General features: G+C 55.1%; 12 protein-coding genes across 12 annotated transcripts; 4 read left to right on the forward strand and 8 right to left on the reverse strand.

The window, feature by feature from the left end:
• Positions 1–57: 57 nt before the first annotated feature.
• On the reverse strand, positions 58–2,509 carry BO72DRAFT_527582 (ATP-binding protein; the record flags this gene model as incomplete). The annotated part of the gene is made up of 5 exons (XM_040950113.1): positions 2,325–2,509; positions 2,188–2,265; positions 1,961–2,080; positions 481–1,901; positions 58–426 (listed from the first exon to the last, which is right to left on the reverse strand). The coding sequence occupies exons 3-5, from the start codon at positions 2,034–2,036 to the stop codon at positions 58–60; spliced, it is 1,866 nt and encodes a 621-aa protein (XP_040801403.1). The 5' UTR covers positions 2,037–2,080; positions 2,188–2,265; positions 2,325–2,509.
• Positions 2,510–3,210: 701 nt separating this feature from the next.
• On the reverse strand, positions 3,211–5,565 carry BO72DRAFT_527583 (LysM peptidoglycan-binding domain-containing protein; the record flags this gene model as incomplete). The annotated part of the gene is made up of 2 exons (XM_040950114.1): positions 3,211–3,816; positions 4,926–5,565. The coding sequence occupies 2 exons, from the start codon at positions 5,563–5,565 to the stop codon at positions 3,425–3,427; spliced, it is 1,032 nt and encodes a 343-aa protein (XP_040801404.1). The 3' UTR covers positions 3,211–3,424.
• A 1,894-nt stretch (positions 5,566–7,459) lies between these two features.
• Positions 7,460–10,165, reverse strand: BO72DRAFT_527584 (MFS transporter; the record flags this gene model as incomplete). Its single annotated transcript, XM_040950115.1, has 2 exons — positions 8,420–10,165; positions 7,460–7,846 (listed from the first exon to the last, which is right to left on the reverse strand). The coding sequence occupies exons 1-2, from the start codon at positions 10,088–10,090 to the stop codon at positions 7,460–7,462; spliced, it is 2,058 nt and encodes a 685-aa protein (XP_040801405.1). The 5' UTR covers positions 10,091–10,165.
• A 1,001-nt stretch (positions 10,166–11,166) lies between these two features.
• On the reverse strand, positions 11,167–12,788 carry BO72DRAFT_428627 (URC4/urg3 family protein). Its single transcript, XM_040943033.1, has 4 exons — positions 12,531–12,788; positions 12,144–12,471; positions 11,910–12,086; positions 11,167–11,860 (listed from the first exon to the last, which is right to left on the reverse strand). Exons 1-4 carry the CDS (start codon positions 12,684–12,686, stop codon positions 11,226–11,228), a joined length of 1,296 nt encoding a protein of 431 aa, XP_040801406.1. The 5' UTR covers positions 12,687–12,788; the 3' UTR covers positions 11,167–11,225.
• A 151-nt stretch (positions 12,789–12,939) lies between these two features.
• BO72DRAFT_527586 (uracil phosphoribosyltransferase) lies at positions 12,940–13,772 on the forward strand (the record flags this gene model as incomplete). Its single annotated transcript, XM_040950116.1, has 2 exons — positions 12,940–13,496; positions 13,580–13,772. The coding sequence occupies exons 1-2, from the start codon at positions 13,078–13,080 to the stop codon at positions 13,770–13,772; spliced, it is 612 nt and encodes a 203-aa protein (XP_040801407.1). The 5' UTR covers positions 12,940–13,077.
• A 48-nt stretch (positions 13,773–13,820) lies between these two features.
• BO72DRAFT_447895 (uracil phosphoribosyltransferase) lies at positions 13,821–15,256 on the reverse strand. Its single transcript, XM_040944660.1, has 5 exons — positions 14,873–15,256; positions 14,654–14,801; positions 14,474–14,574; positions 14,198–14,402; positions 13,821–14,137 (listed from the first exon to the last, which is right to left on the reverse strand). The coding sequence occupies exons 1-5, from the start codon at positions 15,051–15,053 to the stop codon at positions 14,083–14,085; spliced, it is 690 nt and encodes a 229-aa protein (XP_040801408.1). The 5' UTR covers positions 15,054–15,256; the 3' UTR covers positions 13,821–14,082.
• Positions 15,257–15,967: 711 nt separating this feature from the next.
• On the reverse strand, positions 15,968–16,791 carry BO72DRAFT_105401 (uncharacterized protein). Its single transcript, XM_040938901.1, has 2 exons — positions 16,574–16,791; positions 15,968–16,515 (listed from the first exon to the last, which is right to left on the reverse strand). Exon 2 carries the CDS (start codon positions 16,480–16,482, stop codon positions 16,051–16,053), a length of 432 nt encoding a protein of 143 aa, XP_040801409.1. The 5' UTR covers positions 16,483–16,515; positions 16,574–16,791; the 3' UTR covers positions 15,968–16,050.
• On the forward strand, positions 16,186–18,591 carry BO72DRAFT_105416 (Methylmalonate-semialdehyde dehydrogenase). The gene is made up of 7 exons (XM_040938902.1): positions 16,186–16,524; positions 16,585–16,755; positions 16,825–16,989; positions 17,064–17,862; positions 17,922–18,023; positions 18,074–18,124; positions 18,181–18,591. Exons 1-7 carry the CDS (start codon positions 16,486–16,488, stop codon positions 18,255–18,257), a joined length of 1,404 nt encoding a protein of 467 aa, XP_040801410.1. The 5' UTR covers positions 16,186–16,485; the 3' UTR covers positions 18,258–18,591.
• Position 18,592: 1 nt separating this feature from the next.
• Positions 18,593–19,860, forward strand: BO72DRAFT_105393 (short-chain dehydrogenases/reductase). Its single transcript, XM_040938900.1, has 2 exons — positions 18,593–19,060; positions 19,122–19,860. The coding sequence occupies exons 1-2, from the start codon at positions 18,709–18,711 to the stop codon at positions 19,775–19,777; spliced, it is 1,008 nt and encodes a 335-aa protein (XP_040801411.1). The 5' UTR covers positions 18,593–18,708; the 3' UTR covers positions 19,778–19,860.
• Positions 19,861–19,943: 83 nt separating this feature from the next.
• Positions 19,944–21,180, reverse strand: BO72DRAFT_458656 (amidohydrolase family protein; the record flags this gene model as incomplete). The annotated part of the gene is made up of 3 exons (XM_040946384.1): positions 19,944–20,071; positions 20,171–20,950; positions 21,024–21,180. 3 exons carry the CDS (start codon positions 21,178–21,180, stop codon positions 19,944–19,946), a joined length of 1,065 nt encoding a protein of 354 aa, XP_040801412.1.
• An 802-nt stretch (positions 21,181–21,982) lies between these two features.
• BO72DRAFT_485934 (uncharacterized protein) lies at positions 21,983–23,157 on the reverse strand (the record flags this gene model as incomplete). The annotated part of the gene is made up of 3 exons (XM_040947918.1): positions 21,983–22,541; positions 22,601–22,788; positions 22,880–23,157. The coding sequence occupies 3 exons, from the start codon at positions 23,155–23,157 to the stop codon at positions 21,988–21,990; spliced, it is 1,020 nt and encodes a 339-aa protein (XP_040801413.1). The 3' UTR covers positions 21,983–21,987.
• Positions 23,158–23,890: 733 nt separating this feature from the next.
• On the forward strand, positions 23,891–25,627 carry BO72DRAFT_509227 (uncharacterized protein; the record flags this gene model as incomplete). The annotated part of the gene is made up of 7 exons (XM_040949318.1): positions 23,891–24,058; positions 24,116–24,152; positions 24,208–24,275; positions 24,338–24,608; positions 24,783–24,863; positions 24,948–25,033; positions 25,141–25,627. 7 exons carry the CDS (start codon positions 23,891–23,893, stop codon positions 25,312–25,314), a joined length of 885 nt encoding a protein of 294 aa, XP_040801414.1. The 3' UTR covers positions 25,315–25,627.
• Positions 25,628–25,796: the final 169 nt, after the last annotated feature.

A 25,796-nucleotide genomic window follows, 5' to 3' on the forward strand; every position in this document is an offset into this window, starting at 1 on the left:
ATATGCTATCTCGAAGAGCAGAGTGAATTACTTGGTAGAATAGGTTTAGAATGTGCATTAGATTAGGCCCAGCCAAGCAAGCCCTAAGCTTTTGAGGAAGTTCTGCCATATGCTTGGGGGCTTCCCGCCCAGAGACCTTAAGTTGACGACTGTCTCCAGATCAGCAAACAGCAGTCCTCGCTCTTGATCCCGTGCCAAGAGATGCGCAGTCTTGAGCACATTCTTGATCTGCCGACCGTTAAGTTCCAACTCCGCTAGGCTATCCAGCTGCGCCTCCGTAATATCTGCGGTGGAGCGAAGGAACTGCGCCCAGATCTGCCGCCGAGACACAGCATCGAGGTCCGGGTATTGGAGTGAAATATGAATACGTGAGTCGAAGGCCGGGTCGATGTTCTCGGCGCGGTTACTCGTTAGGAATAGGATACCCTGTGGACACGTCAGCGTTGCTCCTCGCCAGACTTTAAGTTGATGCATACATACCTCGTAGTACTCCATTTTTCGCAAGAAGATCGAGACCAATTCATTTCGGGCCAGATCGGATACCGTGCGGGCCTCGAGGAAGACATCGGCTTCGTCAATCAGAAGCACTGCGTTCCAACGAGGCACGAGCTCGAGGACCTCCTCTAGCTTTGCTTCCACGTTAGCCACAGTTGTCCCGAGGTCCCCGGCCCCCATCACGTATAACGGGACTTTCATGACCTCCGCGATACTTTCCGCTGTCAGCGTCTTACCAACGCCCGGCGGGCCACTTAGAAGCAAGATAACGCTCTGGCCCTTGCCTTGAACCACATTGTCAAACGAGTCCTGCGACTGGGCTTTCGCGACAGCGAGAATCAACTTCTTTAGATCTTGTTGCCCGCGGGGGAGGACCAAGGAGTCAAAGGCATCCTTGTTCCAGACAATATCCTCAACCTCATCGACCATAAACGCCCGCCACTCCTTCTTCCGCAACGAGAAACCGCGCACCCACGGGGTGGCCAGCAGCCGATGCTCGTCGGTCATGGCCGTCGCGATTTCCGTGGCCCCGGTCTCCCATCCATTCATATGGCTGTTGTGGTGCTTCCTATATCCAGCGGGGTCAATCATCACGCGCCCGTGGTCCCGCACGTGCTTGTAATGCGAGCCATCGTATGATTCCCACAGTTTCCCGCGGTCAATCAGCCGCTGTCGCATGGCTTCTGCATCCTGGTGATTTACCAGAGGGAAGATTTGCAGCGCGTCGAGGGCCATCGTGCCCTTGAATGGGCAGATATTAACCACCTCGTTCTCGTAGAGGTACTTTTCTCCGTCGTAGTCAATGTACCGCGTCTTAACCTCGACAAAGCCATCCTGTCCGTGCGTGTACGAGTCTACGCACTCGTACGCCCGAGGGGTGTCGCCCCCCGCGCTGAAGAGAACAGTCTGCGGAATGAAGACCGTCCATAGGAGGTCGTGGGTAATGACGCCGTTCTTGAGCAGGTCCGCCCGACGGGTGAGAATATTGCCAACCTCGTTATCCAGAATCTGATGCAACAGGTCGAGGTAGGAGCGGATTGTCGGGTTCTGCGTATCCTCGCGTGTCTGGCAGAATTGCTGCCACCGGCGTACGAACGGCACGTACGGGTATTCGAACGTGAGAGTCTCCAGAGTCATGGTGATGCCGGAGTAACCCGCGAACGCTGGCGTCAGAGCCTGCCTGATTTCCTCGCTCTGCAAGGTGAAGGATCGGGCCTGCCAGCGGGCGTCCTCACCCTTGGTCCATCGGACAATCACCGGGGACTTCACGGGTTCCAGGCTTTCGACGGGCTCGGTCAGGTCTTTCGGAATCTGCTTCGTCCACGGCTTGTCGGGGCTCAACCGGTAGAGGTTAAGGACATCGCTGGGAGCAGAGCCTTGTGTCGAAGGCACAGAGAGGTTCTCTTCTGTCGTTAAATGTTATTCGACTTTTTCTACTCCGTGCGCGATAAGATAATTCGCCTACCTGTCAGCTCCGTTACATTCAAAAAGACTTCATCACCATTGTCCACGGGAGACGCGGAATCCCAGAGCGCGGCCATAGTGGTGTGTGCTTTATGACGGCAAACTCGAGAACGAAGGAATACTGAGATGGAAGAAATTAGTTGAACGGGTCTGCCAGCTGTTAAATATTTTCTTGCAGCCTCGTGGAAAGCTTTGGGTCATTGAATTGCAAGACCCGATTATCCTCACCTTCAGCTCGAACGTAGCTCTGTATTTGATCCGTACAAGCCTCAGTAACCCATTGGGTCCCCACTTATCGGGGAACGTCTTCGCCTTAGTTCAGCCAAAAGGGACTAAGTCTTGCCTGTGGCTGACGCGCAACTTACTTGTCGACCGTATCCGGCTTTCTGAAAATCATCGATATGGTCATATTCACTTTTGGCTCATTTGTAATTCACATGTTCCGAGAACTATAACAACAATAAAATGTAATCTCTGGGAACAGGGGTGATTCGGTCAGCTTCTCAGCCAGTAAATCTGGAGTCGAAGATGACAGCGTAACATTCCACCAGGTTCTCGCTATTAGATGGCAAACTACATTCCTGGACATGAACTACTTACTATAGTCGAGCTTCAAACTGACCAAACGTCAGCTCATGCCGAGAGTAATACCGAAGGGCTGGGTCAGCCTGCCGGGCTGGCGGCCCGACCCCACGCTTGGTGAGTCACGGCGATCACTGCGCCTCAATGGAGCCCTAACTACCAGGGCCATTTTCAGCCAGCCTCATTGCAGACCGTCAAACCACCGATCTCGCCCATGCGCCACGTAAACCTCCAGTTCGAATCATTTGGGCAAATCCCAGTGGTCAGTCACGGGTATTGATTTGATTTCTCCTGACGCCGGTCCATATGGGCTTCGGACTAATGCCTCAGGCCGCGAACCTTTGGGATGATGGTTGCCTCGGCAATAGCCTTCGCTTAGAGTATGAGATTCAAGACTTTTTTGAAGCCCTTTAGGAGTCTAGACTCCCGGCAAATTAGAACGGAGTTTACTTCCGTTGCCCTGCAGCACTGCCACAATCGTTCCACCGTTTGTCCGGGCTCGATTGGAAGCCCCGCCTTCGCTTGCATTGTCCTATCACCGATGTGGCGGAGACCTAAAACGGGGATGGTCGATCAGCCACCCAGTCCACTCCAAATTCTTCTGTTTTCAATGTAGCTAAAAAATTGCTGACGGGCAACTGACGTCCGTAGCTATTCGCGACAGGTTGACTCGCTTGCGGCCTGCATGCATGTCGACTTCGGCTAGAAGATTTACCTCCGCAGGAGGATGGTTTGTGGATGAGATCGATTGACGGGGTGGATCCCATGCACAATAGCCGAATGCACAGGTTATTCCAGGAGGGCGAGGCTGACCTGATGTCTGATCTCATCAAGGTAGGGATGATATGAGAAATACTACTAGTTCATCTCATCAGGAGGTCATCTAGATATCGCCGGCGTATACAAACTCTACCGCAAAATCCCCCATCTGCTCATTCGCATACTGAACCCAGCTGGATTTGAAGACGGCGGAACAATAATTCTCGTCGAACAACGTATCGAGGATTATGGTCTCACTGAGGCGCAACGTGCCGCCCATCATATCCCACAAGATGATCGTTTCGCCCGTCGCGGTTCGATGACCGTCCAATGTTTCGCCCAGTCTCTTCAGGTGCCAGTGGATGGCATTCACGCTGGGCGAGATCCCGTGCTCCTCAGCGCCCTGCGCGCGTCGCACGTTGAGTCTCGCATCCTTGTCGTTGATCCAAAATTCGTTATCTGAAATATCCCAAATGCCCAAGCCCAGAGATCCACTTGGTCTTGCTCGTTGGGGTCCTTTTCGACCGATAGCGTTTCTGTTGTCGGTTGCGCTCGTTCAATTTCAGATGGTGGCGAGACCAGAAGTGCAGGCCCGGTTATAGCAACTGCCACAGCCTCGGGCAACACATTCCGCTTGTGAATCTCATGTGTTCTCCCATTGGCTGCTTGTTCATTCCTTCTGGAGCCTCCCACGTAGCGGCTTCAGATGTCGCACCAGGGAAGGCATTTGGTTAATCGCTCGCCAAAGGTCAAATCCCTAACTTACGTAGTAAATTGATTTTGTTCCTTGAAGATTATCGGGCAGGGCGATGGTCAGCTTGTATCTATTTATGTTTACTGCACTGCGGGTCAAATATCGAGCGCAGCGATCACCCGTGTCGGAAACTGGTTTCTGTGAGTTGTCTTGCATTAGTGCCGCCATAGCCCCAGGGTTGTTTGTAATGCGGTTGTTTAAGTCACTATGCCCCATTGTCACATTGAAAAGTGGCTGACAGTCTTTTTACTTTCTACTTTCAAGGTATACCGGTACCACAATATATTGTATTGTAATTTCCAACATTACGGAAAAGACCCACGCTCTGGACCGATTCTATTTACCACCTAGCCCTAAATGATGTAGTCTGTGCCACTTATGCCCCAGGATACCAGGAGGCATTAGACAACATTAGTGAGAAAGCAAGATTGTAGGAAACGCAAGATTTTGCTTGTCGAAAGAGGTTGATTACTCGGACTGCATAGAATACGGGAGCATAGAAAAGCATGTTGACACGGACGTAATCCAAGACATGAAGTTTTCCGTGTCCCTAGCAGAGCTGAATAGGCCAATAGCCGCACAGAAATAGCAACGGTACCTGAGCTGTGTGGGATGACCCTAGTAGGTTTGCAAGATGAATCCTTGAAAACAAATATCCGAAGGAAAGAAATGAAGAATTGATTCACAAGTGTTTCGAGGTTGGTAGTGGCAGATGAGCCTGCGAAGCGGTCGTGATGATTCAAGTGAGGGAAAAGACAACGACCCCGGCCGCGTTCCACAAGCCCATAGACCTGCTTCGTTTAATCTAGGACAGTAACAGTGTCCGCCAATGCCGTGCAGTTGATTGGAATGTTGATGGGGGGGAATTGACCCTCGGGGGTGAACGCGAGACTACTGTAGTTGTATGTGGGGCTCAGCATCATGATCTGCCCGACAGTGGTCCCGAAGTGGTCGGCAAGGTCCTTGTACACACCCCAGCTGAAGGAGTAGGGTTGAAGGATACACTGGCTGGGGTCGCACTGGGGCACCTTGATGAACTGGCCGACGTCCAGGAGGGCTGTGGGCGAGGTCGGATTGACCAGAGTTTCGTTCGAAGGCCCATCGACATGCATGAGGGACTCGACAGTGATATTGAGACGCCGCGCGATGATTTCGTAGGTGTCGCCCCGCACCGTGTAGTAGAGACGTGGTCCGCCATAGATACACGTGCGGGTGGCGGTGGTGTTGGGCAGCAGGCAGCTGGTGTTGTCCGGCTCGCACACCTCGGCTGGGATCAGGAAGGACTCGCCCACGTTGGGGATGATGGTCACGTCCGCCATGAGGTTCTGCCGGCCAATGTCACACACGCCGCGGTTGGTGGCGCGGGCGACATCGAAGACGGTTGTGCCGTCGACGGTGATATCGTACCAGGACGTAGTCGTGTTCAGCGCGGTGGTGTTGCAGGTGCTACTGACGGCTGTAACCAGCGGGGCCAGAAGAAGTGGCCAAAAAGAATGGATATAAGAAGGCATTTTTAAATGATGGATCCAAGCAAAACAGACAAGAGAATGAAGAAAAGCTCGGAGTTGGATAATGAAGGAAAGACTGGATGTGCTCTGCTTGAAGGTAGCATTGCGAGCAGACAGACCACGCTTTTATATTATGCTGCTGAGCTAGGACTGGGGCTTTTCGTGTCGAACACCCATGCAATAATGCCTCCCTGTGAGACAATGTCCGAGCAGTTCCAAAGGACGAAGGGCGAGTCCGGTGTCTGAGCTAGCTGCAACGTCAAATTGCCCTTCAGTCGAACGTTATCAGAGTCGTCCGATGTGATGACTGACCAACGCTAAGGTAAACTACTGTACCCTAGCCAGAACGCGTGAATGCCCCTTTCATTTGTGGAATTGGCGTCTTCGCAGAAAGCGGCGTCGAAGTGGTTTAAACCATTTCGTTCAATGTACAACTGTGTCGATTTCCCGAGTTGAATCGATGAATTGCAACATTGGTGATGAAGACCGAAGTCGCTTTGGGCCTCAAACGGGTATGTCGATTGTGAGCCCACTATTCCGATCAGCATTCACTGTGTTCGCCCATAGTCGTGATTGTAGTACCAAGAAATCACTTTCTCCCTGTCAAGTTCTGTGTGGTAGTGCTACGCCGCTAGCGACTAATGCCTCACACCATAACCCGGAAACACAATACAGCAGCCAATATCAGCGATGCAATTAGTTAGTTGGTAACTGGACGGACGCCGCGGATGCTGCATCCCCGACTCGAGGCTATTTCGCTTTTGCACCGTGTCCGATATCGAGGTATTTGTCCCAATGGGAAACACCTGTCTGCTCCAACCGTGCAGCTAGTGCGAATTAGTATCTGGACTTCCCAAGTCGCGTCTGCAGTCGTCATCACCTCAAGCTAATTCCTCGAAGGTCCGAGCGCAGGACAAGAGAAAACAAGCTTTGTACGAGATCTATAATTATTCGCGCCTTTACTAGCATTTGGTTCAAGCAGCAAAGTCGACATCCACTGATCATGCTGCCAAGATTTGGACTCCGGGTTGAGTTCTTCAGGGTTTGCCTCATCAAGCACCGACTCATTCCAAGTAATACAATAAGCTCAGATATCTGGCAGATCTTCATGACTGTACATGCCATATCTAGAGCCCTTGTATGTGGGGTTGTGCCGGCCCGATTTCCTGCGGAGAAGAAACTTACCCTAATTTGGTGTGGGTTTGCGAGGTCTGCTTCGGACATGCAGCTTCCCCACACAGAGGCCGCGTACTATCGGTCTTACACTTGACTACATGAGAGCTTGAGATAGTATATCTTCCATTGAGCTCGAGTTGATTGCAAACTGGGCTATATGTCGACTCCGCAGCAGAGGACTGGGCTGTTGTGTGGTTTGCCGTTGAGAACCGGGATTCTCAACCATGACCATGTCGAGTTTTCCGCATGAGAAGGCACACACAAGCAGGGGGGGGGAAGGGGGGAGAAAAAAAATACACGGAGAGCTTTCGCTTCCGAGCCTTTTCCTAGCAACTAGATAGCCCAGGCACTGGATGTTGTTCTCTGCACCGTGGAGACACGGGGAGTTCCCGCTTCCGCTATACCGCGGCTATAGCCAAGCAAACCAGTGAACTTCGGACTTATTTCCCATTCTCCGGTCCAGAGACACTTTTTGTAGACCACTCGACTCGGCAGATGGCGCTCTGCAGGCAGAATAATAAATCAGACCTATATACAAACTCTAAGAACCCGAATGAAATGGTAATAAATGGTATCGCACTGCAAAGTACACCGACGGGGAGTTTCTCCTACTACTTTATTGTTCCTAGTAACCTTTCCCTGAAAATCACGCCCACGTCTGGAATGAAGCGCCTAGAGAGAAGAATGATTTGGAAGAGAGCTTGTGAGCGAAGCATTGCGCTCAAGTGGAATATTCCAGCCCGTATCCGAATTGGAAAAGCGGGTTTGCCGTGTCGTAGGGTAAATCCTCCTTGCTCTGCTCGACGGCTTGCATACTGCTAGGCAGGTCAAACGAAAGCTTGCCTTCGGATTTAGCCCCATCACATCCCAGGATGACGTCCAAGAAAGCATTCTCGCTGCTCCCATAGCTCACGGTCACAGCGCTGGCCTGGCTCATCACCTCGACAATGACCGCGGGATGATCAAGATACACATCCACAACGCTGATGGGAAGCGTGGAGAGGATCTTCACTGTATGTACTTTGTAGCATCCGACGTCGATGCATAGCTGGAATTTGTGCAGACAGAGAATTCGCGCGCGTGGGTCGCGGCCCCGTCCGGCCCGGCCCTGCGAATTGTTGGTCGGGATGACGAGACCGCAACAGCCGAACTCCCGGAGATCGGCTATCGCCCGCTTTTCTTTCTCCCCTCAAGGGGGGAAAAAAGGACAGCTAGGTGTTGCAAGGCTAAGGGACGACTCTTTCGGAACTGCAGGGATTTGTTTGTACTGGATTGCTGCTCCTCAGTTGTGCAGGCTCCCCTATGATTCTGTAATCTATATATGTTATTGCCTGGTAAATGAGCTTCATGTGGGGATCGCGTCGTCCAAGAATAGAGACCTAGAACCCTACGTTGGTGAAATAAATAAAGTACATAGCCGCAAGGGCAAAAGTACACACCATGTGAAGACTCCGATACAAAATCTACTTTTTGCCTGTCTTTCGTCTCCTAAATCCATTGAACCAAATCCATTCGTGGTGCATTGTATCCGGAACGCATGGATACCTGGTGTACTCTATCCGCGTCTATATCTACCGTATACGCCTTGCAGCCCATTACTAAGAAGACCGAGAATCAAAATAATTGACAACCAATAACTAGATCACTTTTCACCTGGTCCTCTTCCTCCTGCTCCCCCAACAGCCTCCGCAGGACCCGGCTCCCCATCCGCCGAAACCACCGGCTCCCCCGTCACCGGCCTCCGAGTCTCAACTACCTGGGCCTTCCGCGCCGCATTCTCCTGCAAGGCACGCATGTAGCGATCCGACTCGGCGGCGAACTTGCACTTCTTCCGGATCGCCGCCCCGTACCGGTAAAACAGAAACGGGGCTGGCATGCACAACAGACTCAGAAGCGCCGGGATGGAGGGGGCCCAGTGGATGCCCGCGCCGCTGTACATGTAGGGGGCGATGATGGGGAAGATGGCCCCGAAGATGGAGCGGAGGACGGTGTTGGCGGCCAGCACGGAGGCGGCGTAGATGGTGTAGGAGTCGATGAGGTAGTTCATGACCCCCAGATAGATCAGGATGACGCCGAAGCCGAAGGGGGCGGTAGCGATGATGCTGACGCTCCAGTGGATGGAGGGGGAGTCCGTCCAGGCGAACCAGAACTGGCTGATGGGGATGGCGAGGGCGCCGGGCATGCATTGCAGGAGGCGGGCCTCGGGGGGCGCGAACCCCCCGTGGCGGTCTTGGACCTTGATGAAGTGCAGGTTGGCGGGGATGGTGGCGCCGACGCCGAAGATCATGCCTACCATGATCCCCAGGAAGGCGAGGCCGCCGACGCCCGGGTTCCAGCCGCGGATGTCCTCGTAGACGATCGGGAAGGCGGAGAAGAACATGTAGAGCGTGCCGTAGACGATGGCGATGTACAGGGCGAAGAGGAGGACGATCGGCTCGCGGAAGAGCAGGACCCAGGGGCGCGAGAGCGTGGTCTTCAGCAGGCGCGGCAGCGCGACGGCGCCCTTGTCCAGCTCGATCTTGCTGCGGTAGACCCGGCCGGTGAGCTGGGAGAGGCGCCGGGCGCGTTGCCGCAGGAGGACAGGCGCGTAGGTCTCCGGGATGAAGACGGCCATCAGGACCCAGATCAGGGCCGCCAGGAGCGCGAGGAAACCCTCCACCCAGCGCCAGCCGGCGCTCATCCCCAGGAATCCGCCGATGATGGGGCCCAGGGCGGGGCCCAGGAAGGGGGCGGCCGCGTACAGACTTAGGGCTAGACCGCGCTGCCGCGCCGTGAACATGTCCGAGATCGTGCCTCCCGCGTTGGTGAAGGGCGAGGACCCGAAGGATCCGGCGAAGAATCGCAGGATGCACAGTGTCCAGATGTTTTGCGCTCCGGCGCACCCGGCTGAGAATGCGGTCATGGCGAAGAAGCTGACCATAAAGGGGGTTTGGCGACCGAAGACCTCGCTGACCGGCGCCCAGAAGATCGGGCCGACCGCGAACCCCAGCACGAAGAGCGCCAGCCCGATGGTCGCGACTTCCGAGCTGACATGGAGATCATCAACGATTTCCTTGATGCTGCCGCTGTAGGTGGAAGAGGTCAGGGCGACGGTCAAGGTGGAGAAGGCGACAATCAGAGTGATGGTGATCTTCCGCGCCGCGCTGAAGAGCAGTGGGTTGCGGCAGTCGTTGGGAATCCAAGAGACCACATAGGGATCTTCCTCCGTGCCACTGCCGGGGTATTCAAATTCGAGGATCTCTTCGTTGATGGCGCCTTGGTCGAGGAGCATGCGCCAGTGGGGGATCCGGGTGCGATAAACTCCCTTAGGAAGGGTACCTTTTTCGCGATGCTGTTCCAGATCCGCGATCATTTTAAGTTTGTTACTTGCGGACTGTATTCTTAGAAAGTGGTGCAGGAATTCACGTCATCATAGCATGGCTTCAGACAATGCTACAGACCGTAGATCTACTTTCACTTCCAACGGGCTGTCCGCATAGAGTGAAATTGTCTAAGACACCTGAGGGGGTGGGTGAGAACGGTCGGGCGACTCATTGCTTTTATCGTGCTGATGGCAGTCTGACTCGGTGCAAAACAAGACGGCAGAAGAAGAAAAAAAAAGCACTAACGGAATGGGTCTCTGCGGACCCACAGCCCCTCCCAATGAATGCACGAGAATGATAGTTCTCCTGCAGCATGACTCGGCCAATTACGGAGTAGATGGCTGAGAAATAGACTATTGAGGTGTACGTGTGATGAACTGCAAGACCCTGCGCATATTGTTGCAACCCATGTTGGTTCCTTAGATCCTATCGGCGCATATTTATGGGCAAAATAGTCGGGGTGTTGTTGTACCGGGTATTCGGCACGGACTGGGGCTCGGTAGGGCAAAGACCCAAAGACCCAAAGACCCAAAGACCCATCAGCCGTAGTGCCTCCTGCCGCTTACCGGGGGGCCGAAAACCTCGGCAAGGGTGGCTGATCAAATATCGTCGCGCATTTGCCAGGGCTAGGATATGATGGCGCGATCTGTGAGGGTGATGTGATGGGTGATAAGGGGTTCTGTTCCGGTCCACCTTTTATTGGAGGGATTGGCGTCAATCGTGACAAATCGAGTCAATGCGGGTTCCAGCCGAATCCTCAGCTGCCCTGTTGAGATCGATGGTAAGCGGGAAAGGGGTTAAGATAAGCTTCCCTCCCGTCCGCTCAAGGGTGTCCCTGGTGTCCCTTAAAGTCTCACTCACAGTCTATACGTGGCCCTTCTATGAATTTCGTCAGAATGACGGCAGTTTAAACCCCACTAATGTTATTCTAGAGGGGTCAACGCTGCTAAAGCTGTCAAAGCTCCCTCTTTTCTTACTACTCATGCAGCCATCAAGGTCGCTTAGCCAAGATAACCAGGTCGAGCGTCAAACATGGCTTCGACACTGCACAATATTGCTCAAGTCACTCCTAACATTTCATGCGATCGATTCTTGACCCAGCTATATCTCTCGAAAGAAGAAGTTCTAGAACAAAGTGCCGTCCCCAGAGTTTAGGATGGGACTGGACTTAGTCTCCGGCCGCCTTTCCGCCGCCAGCTCCCGACCCGCTTTCCACGAGCCAGCCTCCAACATCTGAGGCAGCGTCAATCGAACATCTCCCAATTTCCCACTTCCCAGAATCCGCTTGTGCAGTTCGTCCAGCAAAGCCACCGTCATCGCTCGCCATTCGACAATCTCCCCATCTCCCACCGCGAAACACGGCAGCGCGGCCCCGGAGGTGCGCAGTCCGCGCTCCATCGCCCCTGGCTTGAGCGTCAAAACCCCCATGTCCACGAACAACCCTCCATTGCGATACTCGGGCAGGCCAGTTCCCAGCTGCGCATTCTTCCAGGTGATTTTCAGTATGCGCTCGAAGGGAACCTTGAGTGAGTAGGCCAGCCACTGCGTCAGCTTGTGGAAGGGCTGGATGGTGGCGGTCTCGGGGTCTGTCGCGGTGATCTGGGAGGATTCCGACAATACAGCCAGAGGCCATGCGTCGCCGATCGGGTGTCCGCGAACGCGGGTTCGGTCGGATGGCCAAATCGGGATCAAGGTCTGCTGCAGCACGGCCCAGAGTCGGGCGTAGTCGAGGTTCTCCGCGCCCGAGGAGAGGAGATGGTCTGCATTGGTCAGTGTACACCCCGGTCGACTACAAAGCATTGAGCTCACCAAGAAGCTGGCCAGGGCGACCGGACGGTCCAAATATCTCCGGGAGACTGGTTATTGACTGGCCCAGTCTTTGTAGAATCTCCACGCGTGCACCGGCTCCAACAAGCGGATTGCTTTGATCATCAACCTGGAACCCCTTGGTCAATACATCCACCGTCAGGCCTTTCAGCGCCTCCCCTGTTAAACAACATCAGTCAGCTTTGCTAGGTGTTAAATGAAAGAGTGAAAGCCCACCATGCACGACATCCTTCCTCTCCGACCCCTGCTTGGCAAAGTCTCCGTTGAGGAACATATACAGTGAAGCGACCGCGATTCCCTCACTACGGTTATACACATTTCCCGTCTCCGGTTCGACGTACCGCCATGTATCGCCCGCTCCGGCGTCGAGGAGCACGGAGACGAAGAACAAATCCAACAGACTGCGCACCTTCTCCTTGTCGTCATATCCGGCTTGGGTCCACCGCTCGAGAAGTTGCTGTAGTCGAGGCACCCCGCCGACTTCGAAGTGCTGCCAGCGACCGTGGGGAGGGATCTGATCGTATCGGTCGGGGCCGAAGTCGCGCTGTCAGAGATAATGTGTTAGGTTCTAGCTTTGTTGGGATTATGAGTAGGATGTCGCACCGTTATGATGTTGACAACGTAGTCCACGGTCGCGTCCAAGCGGTCGGGGTGATAATCGTAGTGGTGGAGCTTTCCTTGCTCGGCGAGGCTCAGGACAACACGGGCGCGATCACGGACAGCTTCGAGACCGAGAAGTTGCTGGATGCTGGAATCCATGGTGGCTCTTGTACTGCAGTATCTGTGGTGGGCTCTTCGAAGGGTGTTCTGCTCAAGAATTTCTGCTCGAAAAGAGTCAAGAAGTTGTGTTGGAGGCAGGAGTAGGAAGGAGGGGAAAGAAACAACAACTCAGAGCGGGGAAAGGCGCTTATCATCCCTGTTCCTCGGCTGATACCGTCTATCTTATCTGATAGCACCACGCGATACCGCCAGCGCGGCAGTATATCGCAGCAACACCATCGATACATTGCAAGTGTTCGTCTGTGATCCTGGAGCCAAGGCATCAGTGAATGGATATAAGCACAGTTAACCGCCACTGTCTCCGGACTACACATTTTCTTTGCATCTGAATTCACACCCGACATCCTCCAGATTTCACCACCACCTCATCATGACCGTCACCCTCCCTGCCAATGTGCACCACGTGCACAATACCACCTTCACAGCCCTCCTCGAAAGCCTCCGCCAACGCGACCTCAAGCCCTCCGAAGTGCGCTCGCTGGTCCGTGAAATGACCACCGCTCTCTCCAAATCCGTCCATCTTGACACCACCGGCCCCGAAAAAACGGTAGCCGTGATCGTCGTCCTCCGTTCCGGGCTTGCCATGTTCGACGGCTTCATGGACAGCCTGCCCCAGAACCTCTCGACAGCAGTCTACCACCTGGGTATCTTCCGAGATCAGACGACGCTGCAGCCGGTGGAGTATTACAATAAACTGCCGCTCAAGCCGGCGCAGATCAAACAGGCGGTGGTGCTGGATCCGTTGATCGCGACGGGTGGGACGGCGGCGGCGGTTGTTGCGATCTTGCAGTGAGTTTCGATCCTTCCCTCTCTTTCGAGATCGGTTAGATAGTGGGAAGGCAATAATTGAGTGACTAATGAGTCATCGGCAGAGAATGGGGCCTGGAGAAGGTAACTTTCCTGTCCATGCTCTCCACGCCAACGGGGTTGTCTTACGCAGCCGGAGTGTGGCCGGAGGGGAGTCGCTTTGTGGTAGGCGCGGTGGATCCGGAGGTGAATGCGAAGGGATATATCCAGCCTGGAGTAGGAGATATCGGGGATCGGCTGTTTGGGACGGTGTTCTGATCTTGAGTAGAGATAGTCAAGCAAGTAAAACTTATAAGACCAAGCGACCGATCACATTCAGTAACAAAGTATTTGACCTGGAATTTGCATCATACCAGGGAAAAATGTTCGACTCGAAAGACCCCCACCTGATGCGATGAATATACACCCTAAACCCATCCAACCATCCATGCAAGACATATCCAAATTCCAGCCTACGACCCCCCACAATGCATAGAAGAAGCACCCAAAATCCAAAAGCCCACGAAAGAGATACTACACTACTATAACCACGAAAACACCGACTGCCGCCTCCCACCTCGATGCATACTCAGCACGTACCATAGTATCTATCCCCGAAGTCACCCAAGCCAGGGCTAATGTAGCTACAACCAGTCAGTACTCCTGTTTTGAAGGACCCCTCCCAAGGAAGCAGGAACACTCACTTCTGCGCCGTCAGATCCGCGTCCACCGCGGCCGACACGATCTTCAACGCAGGGAACCGGCCCGTGACCACCTCGAGCCCCTTCCGCGAGGAGACGACATTGACCAGCACGATCGACTCCTCCGGCACGCCATGCTCGGTCAGCGTCTCCACCGCCTTGATAACCGAGCCTCCGGTCGCGAGCATCGGCTCGAGAAGCAAGACCACTACACTCGCCTGGTTAGAACATCCCAAGAAACAAAGCAATTCCGAAGACCAAGTAAACAGTGTCACGTACCATCATCGCGAATCCCCGCCGGCAACTTCGAGTAATAACTCTTGGCGATACTCGTCTCCTCGTCGCGTTGGATGAGGAGCTTTCCGAAGCTCAGACGACCGCTACACGCCCCCCCCTACAATCAGCCTCCCATCTACCTCCACCACACAGAAACCGAAAGGATGCCCGGAAGTGACTTACGTCCACGTATCCCGCAAAACCTGCTCCATACTCGCGCCGGCGCGCAGGATGCTCACGCCACAGACCCCCTTCGTGAAGCGCAGGCCCTTGTACGTGGTATCCAGCGGTGTGGTGACGGTATACTCCTCGGCGGGGACGTGGTTCAGCGCTGAGATTGAGGTACCCTCTCGCATTAGTTTCTTCGATTCCACCCGCCAGATGGAGAACACGTGACCATACCGGAAGAGATCAGACGGTGCACGACTTTCTCCACGGCGGAGACGAAGGCGCGGTCGTCGGTGTGCACGTCGCGGATGATGGTCATGAGGCTGAGCAGGGAGCGGTCCTGCTCGAGCACGGTGGCGCGGTCCATTGGGGGGGTGGGAAGTGCCGAGGTGGTTCCGGCAGTTGGGGTGGACATTTGGTGGAGGCTTTAGAGTTTGATGAAAATGTATTGGATTGGGTGTACGGTACTAAATGTGCCGGGTTTGCGGGGTGTTGGAGATGGGAGAATTGGCGAAACTTCGTGGAAGGGAGGAGAGAAGAGGTTTAGCAGTGGAATACCGCGATTTATATCCAGGTTGGTGTAGCGGGGTACTTTGCTTGGTGGTGAGTGAAGAGGGGTACGTACAATGCAAGTGCTGTGAATGATGCGTGCGTGGGCGGAAGAAGGCGGAGAAGAAAATTCACACGGAGGGTGGCTTGGCACGCGACAGTTAACTGTGGTTGATAAGGCGGATCTAATCTTATCGCTGTCCTGGTTTCGACTGGGGCCTGTTTGTCAGGGGAGGAGGGTGAAGAGGGAGCTATCTTCTATAGATGTCAAGGAGTAGCAGGTTTATACATACCTAGTACTTATGAAGTCGGCCCTTGAAGGTGGGAGTTGTCAGTCTCATCTATGTCTGTCGCGTGACCTAAAGATCGGAACACCACCAGTTGTCGGCCATACAGCAACAGTCTTTCGATACGAAGGCACATCTACGGAACCAGAGTTTTACGTCCATGTCACCTTATTCGTGTCTGGCAGCATGATGCACAGGTCGAGTCAAATTTGCATATCTCACTCAAGTCAGTCTCATAGGTCTGCGCCATGCCCAGCTACTCGAGGCTACTAGCTCCCCCATGAAATGGATTGGTCTCCCTGTCTGTTTGTCAAGACTAGGATAAACCCAACGGTCGCATAGATCTGTGTACAGTAGGAAGTACACTGCATGAATCCAGTATCCACCTATAATGGCCCCTCTTAATCTCATTACCCCAATCCACAAACAGCAATGAGCTAAACCCACTGCAGACCTGCTTATCAGCGATCTCACACAAAGCGGGGAAATCCCTTATCGCCCAACTCCTCGGGGAATCCCGACCTGCCCTGAGAACTGATAAGCCGCCATGAACCCCAACATCCAGAGATAATCAATCTATCGTCTATCTTCCCTCCCACTCCGCCTCAATCTCCTTCCCCGGTGAGCGGATAACACAAGCTGTACTGTCTGATATGCCGCGAATCTCGACCAAATCGTCGAATCGGGCGGCGCGGTTCGCCCCCTTCCCCTCGGGATCGCCCACTCCGAGCGACGATACGGTCGTCTCCAGCGAGCGGGCCTCCCGCCGCAGCTCAGACGTAGGTGGACTTCCTTCCGATAAGCCCTACACGGACAACACCCGATTGACGCTGGAGTTAGACCCGCTCGCGGAGAAGTAGCACGCGCTCTAGTCATGTCGAGGACGCCACAACCCGTGGGGAGAGCTCGGAATTGGACAATGGTGGTGACGGTGATGACGATGGGTCCGAGACTCCGGTCTCGCCGGCGCCTCCGACCGTGACGCATCTCTTCATCAACAACGAGCATGTCATGTCCAAGTCGCAGAGCTGGAGCAATGTACTGGATCCGGTAAGAGGTTTTTCCCCCTCGAAATTGTCCTATTTCTGTACTCACTGACCCCTATTCCAGGTCTCGCAAAGCTTACTATGTAGGGTGCCTGGAAGTACACTGCAGGAAGTCCAGAGCGCTGTTCAGGCGGCACAGGATGCTCAGCCCGCCTGGGCGGCGTTGGGGTTCCAGGTGCGGCGGGAGCGGCTGTTAAAACTGGTGGATGTCCTCAGGCAAATGTCGCCGGAAATAGTAGGACTCCTTCCATCCAAGACTCAACGCCAGAAAGAACACCAGGTAGCTGATTCAGACTGACCGTAGGTGACCTGTCTATCCCGTGAGGTGGGGAAAACTCTAGCCGACGCCGACGCCGAAGTCTTCCGTGGGCTAGACTGCATCCACGCGGCCTGCTCCGTCGGGCCCGAAATGGCGGGCATGTTTCTCGGAGGCGATGCCACCTTGCTGCAGACTTTCTACGAGCCGGTGGTCAGTGCTGACTTTTGACTGCATTGAACTGGAAACACAGTTTAGGTTGTGCAATGCTGATTCAGAACCCGCAGGGCGTCTGCGTCTCCGTCACCCCGTTCAGCTTCCCGTTCATGATCCCCCTCTGGTCGTTGCCCTATGCTCTGATCACAGGCAACACGGTGGTGTTGAAGCCCTCCGAAAAGACACCATCGACATCCGCCTTACTCGCCGAGGCCTTCCTCAAGACCGGCTTCCCGCCCGGGGTGTTCAACGTCCTCCACGGCGGCCCGTCGACCGTGCAGATGCTGATCCACCAGCCCGCCGTCCAGGCCATCAGCTTCGTCGGCTCGGAGCCCGCCGCGCGCCAGGTCCACGACCTTGCGCGCGCGGCCGGAAAACGCATCCAGGCCGAGTGCGGCGGCAAGAACCACGGCGTCATCCTCGAGGACGCCAACATGACCTCCACGCTCTTCGCCATTGCCGGCAGTGCCTTCGGGGCGGCCGGCCAGCGGTGCATGGCGCTCAGCGTGGCCGTCTTCGTGGGCAGCACGCGCGAGTGGATCCCCCGACTGGTCGAGCTGGCCGAGTCGATGGTCGTCGGCTGTGGGGGCGACCAGGAGTCCAAGATCGGGCCCCTGATCGACGAGGCGGCCGTCAAGCGGGTCGGCGGCGTCATCCAACGTGCGGTCCAGGAGCAAGCCCGCGTGCTTCTGGACGGTCGTCAGATCCAGGTTCCCGGTTACCCGGATGGCAATTTCATGGGGCCGACGATCCTGACTGAGGTGGAGACGTACATGGAGTGCTACCAGTCGGAGATCTTCGGGCCGGTACTCATCTGTATGGAGGTCGAGACGCTGGAGGAAGCGATGGAGCTCATCAATCGGAATAAATGTGAGTTGACTGGCCACCTCAACGCTATTAAAGCCGGTGGGCTGATCCTGGTCGCGTAGATGGCAATGCATGTTCCATTTTCACCACCAGTGGTAAACATGCCAATACATTTCAGCGCGGCGTCAACGTTGGGCAGATTGGGGTCAACATCCCGTTGATAGGTATGTTGTTAGCTTTGCTCGTGTATGGTAGCATACTAAAGGTTATGTAGCCCCGTATGGTACTGCGGTTCGGACGAGCAACAAGGATTCGTTCCTGGGAGGTAGGGATCTTTCTTCCTCTCTATCCGGAGCGCGCGCACCGTGCTGACTACCTCAGACCGACACGCTCCTGGGAAAACCTACTGGCCGTTCTTCACCACGACCAAGACTGTGTCATCGCGCTGGGAGCAGTAGAATAGTGGAGTTGCGGCTGAACGGTCAATTGTCGGGCAAAGTGACTTTGGTCACTTGATCATCAAGTGGACAGCAAAAAAGCAGCAGGACGCTGAAGTAATGTAGGCTGGAAGTGATCTAGTCTGGTAGGTGTGGTAGCACTACAGTGGCATATCGAGTCACTGAAGGAGCAGTCCGTACAGTCCATACATGCATGGGGAATGCATTAGATGAGTCAAAAGGAACCCGAAAAGGAATGCCATCCGAGATGCCCCGAGGTGAGGCTGCGCGCCGTGGCTGAGTCAGATTGTTAGACGACGTCATCTTTCCTTATCCGCTCTGCCAAGACATCGTATTTAAACCCAGCCATCACCGCATTCCATCAACACAACCACTTCTCACCAACTCACAATCACAATTAACCAGTAAATCAACTCATGTGAGACGGCCTCTTCCCTCACAGCACCTCATCATGCCCACTCTCAACGAGGTCCGCCAGTCCAACGCGACCCTCTCCACCAGCCGGCCCGAACTGATCGCCGTCTTCGTCGGCGGCACCAGCGGCATCGGCGAAGCAACCGCCAAGCAGCTGGCCCAGTCCGTGAAGCAGCCCACCATCCACGTTGTGGGCCGCAGCGCTGCATCGGGCTCGCGCGTCCTGGAGGAGCTCCGCGCCGCCAACCCCGACGGCAAGTTCCACTTCATCCAGGCCGACCTGTCCCTGCTGCGCAATGTCGACACCGCCTGCGAGCAGATCAAGGAGAAGGAGAAATCCATCGACCTGCTCTTCCTGTCGACGGGGCATCTGGCTATGTCTAAGAATGGTATACCATCATCCCAGCTCCCAGCCAAAATAACCAAACTTCCAAACTAAAACCCCACTAGAAACCGAAGAAGGCCTAGACGACAACCACGTCCTACGCTACTACGGCCGGATGCGCTTCATCCACAACCTCCTGCCCCTGCTGGAGAACTCCTCGGGCGCGCCGCGAGTCGTGTCCGTGCTGGCCGCAGGGCAGGAGGGCCACGTGGACGAGCACAACCTCGACCTGCGGCAATCGTGGTCCTTCCGCAAGGCGGCGACCTACGCGGCGACGCTCAACTCGCTGGCGCTGGAGCACCTGGCCGCGGCGCACCCGACGGTGGGCTTCGCGCACGTCTTCCCGGGGATCGTGCGCACCCCGCTCATGCAGTCCACCTTTGGGAACTGGGCCGGCGCCGTGCTGGGTGTGCTCTCGCGGCCGCTGTCCATGACGCCCGAGGAGAGCGGCCAGCGCAACCTGTTCATAGCCACCTCCGCGGCGTATCCGGCCGCCAAGCCCCGGGATGCGTCGGGGTATGTGGGGACGCCGTTGGCGGAGGGGCTGCGCACGGCGGTCGCGTCGACGGGGCAGGTCGGGGCGGGCTCGTATATCCTAAATTACGACGGGAAGAATGCGACCAAGGAGAAGTTGATGGCCGAGTATCGCGAGCGCGGGTTTGCGGGGAAGGTGTGGGAGCACACGTTGGAGACTTTCCGGCGGGTGTTGCAGAAGGACTGAGTCTGTTTCAATTGGTGTATAAGTAGGTGGTTTGTAATGAGTATCTTTTTTTTGACGATGCAGTGTGTAATGCGACAAATTAAAATGTGCCTTAGTATAGGTGTATGCATCTCCACTAAACTGAAGGCGAGCCACACGCCACGCATACAACACCCCAATCCCAACCCTAACCCAATAAGCTCTCCGCATTCCCAAAATAAATCCCATCCCGCAACTCCTCGTCCATGGCATACTCATCCAAATACTCCCGATACCCAGCCACTTTATCCGCATTCGCATACGGAAAGTCCGATCCTATACTCCATATTAGCCTTCCCCTCAGACCCCCCCCCCCGCCACCCAAAACACCCCGCAGGAACCAAACACCAAAGGCCCGGGAACATGCCAACATACCATAAACCACCCTCCCAGGCTCCACCATCCCCAGCACTAACCCCAAAACCCCAGGTGTCCCCACCAACGCCAAATCATAATAAAACGAGCGCACCCCCTCCATCCACTCCGCGTACGTCTTCCCATACACCGTCACATTTGGATGCTGCACCGCTCCCGCCGTCACCGCGATCCGGGAAATCAGAAACGGGAGGGTGCCCCCCGCATGCGAGAGGATGCGCGTCACGTCCGGAAAGGCCCGGGTGACGTTGCCCATGATCATGTCGATGGCGGCGCGGGTGGTCTCGGCCGGGAAGTCCAGCATCGGCGGCGGGAGGACGGGGTTGATCCACTCGTTGCAGGCGGCGGTGGTCGGGTGGATGAAGGCGACGGCGCGGTGGGTGTTCAGGGCTGACCACAGGGGCTGGAAGGAGGGGTGCCCTAGGTATGTGTTGTCGGGGCCGTAGCGCGTGAAGAGGGTGACGCCGTCGGCGTGGAGGGTGTCGAGGGCGTAGGTGAGTTCGGCGAGGGTGCCGGTGGGGTCGTCGAGGGGGGAGGGGAGGGAGGCGAAGAAGCCTAGCTTGCTGGGGTGGGCGGCGACCAGGCCGGCGGCGTACTCGTTGGCGCGGCGGGCCAGTTGGCGGATCGTCGTTGTGTTGGGGCCGGCGATGGTGGGGCCCGGGGTGGTTAGGGACAGGTAGGCTTTGCGGACGTTGTTGGTTTCCAGGTGGTCGAGGGTCGTTTGCAGGGTCCAGTTTGGCGTGGGGATGCCGGCTGGGTCGCCGCCCGCTGTGTCGATTGCTGGAGGTGGGGGTTGGGAGTTAGGGTTGATGGTTGATGGGGGGTTTGAGGGGAAGGGGGGGAGTTACTGCACCTTCGCGGTAGAAGTCGGGGATGAAGTGGTGGTGGGTGTCGATTTTGAGAGGGAGGGTCGTGGCATTTGGGATTTTCGGGGTCTTGGAGCGCTGGCTCAGCCTGCTGAGGCTGAGGGCTCCTGTCAGGCCTGCTAGAATGGTGCCTATGCCCAACATGGTGGATGATATGATGGCTTCGGGTGGGTGAACAAGCCAGCCACTGTCGGTCGCGGGGAAGGCTTTGGATTTAACACCTCGGATTGCACAAGGGGGGCCTGGGCTGCCCGCATCAAGCGGTCTGTCCCATAGTTGCTGTGCAGGAGGCATCATCCCTTGCATTCAGCTATGTTTGCTCCGCTTGCTGTGGGTGAGCGCTTTCTCGGGGCTCTGTCAGAGAGACACGGGCTCGGCTGTATTATAGCATTGGTTAAGGGGGTTGGAGCCGCATACTGATATGTGCTGTACAGTACTATTTCTTTTGCTGCTGCCCGTACTGTCATCAATCCACATGTCACTTTGTATCGTAGCCCTATGGAAAACGCACCCCTTCTTTAGGCACAGCTGTCCATGAAGATGAGCCAGCTCGAGACGAGTCTCCACACTCCCTTTGTCCTCTTCTGACCCCGGATACATTACCTTTTCCCCGCAATATCAAATTGCCCCATAACCTACACGACGCCTCCCCACCACCGGCCTCAGTACCTGCAAGTCACTCCCCGTTGCCGAGCCACGTTGCACCGGCGCGTCGAACGTCTTAGGAATCTCAATCGGGTTCATTCCGCCCGCGAAGGTGAGGAGGTTCGCGAACCGCATGTTCTTCGCGGCGTCGTAGAGGCTGTTAGCCAGTTTCGTATCATCTATCATCTACTGATGACGGGGCGGAGATTCGTCCGACAGCTAACCATACTTGTTTCGCTTTGAGCCTTTCCGCCTCGGATGCAACACAAGCATTCCTACGAGCATTTTCAAACCTGCTTGCCCTTCTTAGTCCAAATCATCAACAATCTTCCTCCCAATCTCCCGCGCAGCCAAGCCGCGCAGCGTGCGCTCGCGCAGTCGTTCCCCGAAGCCCATCAGTCCCACGACGAAGGTGAAAGCGAAGATCGAAAAGAAGGCCATCATCCCATAGACCCAACCGAAGCCCACGCGCGCCACCCACTGATCGATGAAGAAGGGGATCACCAGCCCCAGGGAGAGGCGATAGGCGCCCATGAAGGCGGCCACCTCGGTGGGCTGCGCGGCGACGCACTCGATCGCGTACGTCACCGCGACAGGCACGGAGCTCATCGAGGCGAACGTGATGAGGTAGGCGCCCAGCGCCAGCACCATGTAGTGCAGGTGGTACTGCAGGGCGGCGCCGATGATGCCCAGGCCGATGGGAAGAAGGATGAGAGAAGGGATCCAGAGCGTGTGGAGCCGGCACTCGGGCTTCCAGACCCCCTTGTTCCGGGTGCAGCAGACCCAGAGCGCGATGCGGTCGTTGCACAGGTAGCCCCAGAGTTCGGCGGTGAGGAGACCGGCCCACAGGGAGAAGATGACTGTTTTTGGTTGGGGTGTTAGGTAATGACTAAATGGTGGAGTGATTGGGGATGCATACAGAAGGCATTCCGTTGAGCGGTAAACCCCCATCCGCCGACGGTCACGGGCTTCTCGAGCCAGACGGTGATGAGACTGTGGGTCGCCACGAACCAGCCGAAGGAGGCGAATTGGAACAGACCGATCATCAGGCCGATGGGGGAGAGGCCGATCCGGAAGGGTAGCCATGCGATACGTCTCTGTGAGAGGCTGTATTAGAGAACGCATTCTTCAGGACAGCGGGGGAAGAATCATACCAACTCAGAGGATGGACGGGATGGATCCGAAAATCCCATCAAACAGACGCGACGCCACGAAGCGTTCATAGTCGCCTCGGCCGGTCATGTTGGCGGACCAGATGGCGCATGCCATGGCGAAGAAAAGACACCAGAAGATGATCGCGGTTCGACCGAAGGCATGGGCAAGGGGGTTGATCAGGAGCGGTCCGTAGGCGATACCGGCGATGGAGGCGGACAAGGTGTATGTGACTTCTATAACCGCCTTGTCCCAGTTCTGGGTCTCCTCTTTCTGGGCCAACTGATTCGCCAGGTCCAGTGCGGTGCCCGCAAACCCAGCCATGCAGAGGATGACCAGGTTCTTTAGCTTTCGAGCCTTGGTCCAGTTCTGTGATGCCGTCAGCACATGTGTAAGCAACGGCTCACGGGCAACAGAGGAACAGAGCGTGAGCATACCAGTGGATCTTCAGGGGCTTGTGACGGTTGGGGAACGAGAATCACCCCATTCTGCGTTTTTGGATTAGGATCTGATTCGGCTACAATACCCAATTCCAGTTGAGGCTTGACAACGACGGGGTATTAAGCCATTAAGTGCGGTCACCCAGGAGGATCTCTCCTGTGCCAGTGTTCGCAGAGAGGACAGATGAGGGGAGGGTTAGAAAAAAAGAAGAAAGAAAGTGGACAATGATTAAGGAGTGGTTTTGCAATTGCGGGACAGGACGTTGGAACCACTGCGGCTAATTTAGATTGCATATGATTAGTGCTTATTGATAGGCATATTGATCTTTGTACTGGGCTGCATTAGTGAATGCTAGCACAGGTTACTAGATGCAGGCTGGCTAATACTTGCTTTTTTGATCTCTGTGTATCCTTTCGGGCTAAATGGTGTATTCTTGTGGACGATGCTATGACATCCCTGCAAGGAGGGTCGGATCCATGGAGCTATGGGAAATGACTTGATTCAGATAGTTATTGAAGCTGGCCGAGGATTGCCTGGTGTCAAATAGACCATATAAGCATACAATATTTGTTCCGATAGTAGTCAGTTGCCACAATGACTTCAATATTTATCCATCATGGCACTGACACTGACTGGAGTCTACAACGCGAGGCAACTCCAGATAGTGGTTATTAATAGTGTTCTCGTGTTCTTGTCACTGACTTCCGTGTCGTTGCGATTCTGGGCACGAAAACTGCAACGACTGAAACCATTCCTGGAGGACTACCTGATAGTTGTTGCCTTGGTATGTGATTCTCTCCTCAGAATCATAGAGAGCCAAGATTGACCGACATGGATGCAGGCGCTGTCCTTGGGAGTGAACATCCTTCTCTTTCAAAGTGAGTCAACACCTCTCGTTTATACCAGCAAGGATTCTCTAACACATATATCTAGGTCTTCATGCCGGCGTGGGTGAGCATGTTGACTCCCGGATTACTGCGACCGTACAGAAATACTCCCTGGTATGTGGTCCAGTTGCTTCCAGTATCCTACATGTTACTGACCTGACTGCGCGAGCACATAGAACCTGTACATGATGCAACTATTCTGGAACACCTGCCTTCCTGTCATCAAGCTGTCCATTGCCCTCTTCCACCAACGCATATTCCCCGTCCGATCCATGGTCATTGCCTGTCGCTTTATCATCGTATTTCTATTCGCTTGGTACCTCGCTTTCCAGACCACAGCCATCTTCCAATGCACACCGATCCACCACGCGTGGCGAATGAAAACCACGCAGGGGAGATGTATCGACTTCGTTCCCTTTGTGATCACGTTGGCTGCGACAGACCTGTGTACGGATTTACTCCTCCTCGCCCTGCCCACCCGCGAGACTTGAAAGCTTCAGGTCGCGCAAGGGAAGAAAATCGGATTGTCGGTCATACTCACTCTGGGTGTTATGTCTGCTCCCCACCCTCCAGCAAAGTCGTCTCTACTGTTTTGATTGATATGACATAGATACTAATGAGTAACTTTGCCTACCCGTGTCTGTATTATCTCGGGTGTACGGCTCGAAAATCTCATCGCAATCAGCAACGCGGACATCACGTGTGAGACAAACCCCTTGTGTATTCATTCTGACTTGTCAACCACCCGCGTCGAACACAGCAAATATTGATTCCTGAAATTGCTAGGGTCCGATACATATTCCCATCTGTGGACGGCGATCGAAAGCAGCCTAGGGGTGGTGGTGGCGTGTCTTCCGAGTCTGATGCCCATTGTGCGCCTGATCCGCCATGGGGGCAGGGGTGGAGAGGGGGCCCGCACAGCAAATCTTTTCCTGGTGCCGGTCGGGGTTTGTCTTCCTACCCCAGTAGTCATTTGCAGGGGTCGTACGAGCTGTCGCAGTTATCCCACTCCAATCGCCTTAGCTCGGGGCCGGGTCGGCCACGGCTCCGCGCCGGCAGCAGTGATTCGGCCTTGATCGAGAAATTTATGGGGGAGATGGAGGTCACCAGTGAGATGGCGCAGCTGGCGGAGTCAAGTCCTACTCGTACTTAATCTTGAGAACTAGACTAGGTGGTCGGAACGGATGTGTCATGTTGAATGTGGGTTGGGCTCCTGCTCCGACTAGTCTGAATAAGCACGAGCCGATGTGGGGGGGGGCCAATCTCGTTTGATGATGGCAGTGGCAGAATTCGGATCCCTGCCTTAACTCGGTCACTCTTTTTTCCAAGAAGCTGTGGCATGCTCATAAGGATTTCACAGGAGACATTCGTTGCGCTAGTTCACTTGCTTGAAAGTAAGACGGATGTGAAATGATGTTTTAGGGCTAGCGCACTGCCATTTGAGGCAACGATGACTTCTTTCTTTCCCCTAACTGCCAGAAGTGTCATGACAGCTCGATAAATGACAAGCTTTGTTCCCGCGGGAAAACGCCGCTAAGTCTGCCTAGCATCCGTAAGGCTTTCCTTAGCCTGACCGGCTAAACGCTTAGTGCTGCGCCGCGGGGTTTGCTGCCCCCTGCCCTGTCAGAGTGTCTC

Source organism: Aspergillus fijiensis (genome assembly GCF_003184825.1).
Source record: "Aspergillus fijiensis CBS 313.89 unplaced genomic scaffold BO72scaffold_22, whole genome shotgun sequence".
NCBI classification, from domain to species: Eukaryota; Fungi; Ascomycota; class Eurotiomycetes; order Eurotiales; family Aspergillaceae; genus Aspergillus; species Aspergillus fijiensis.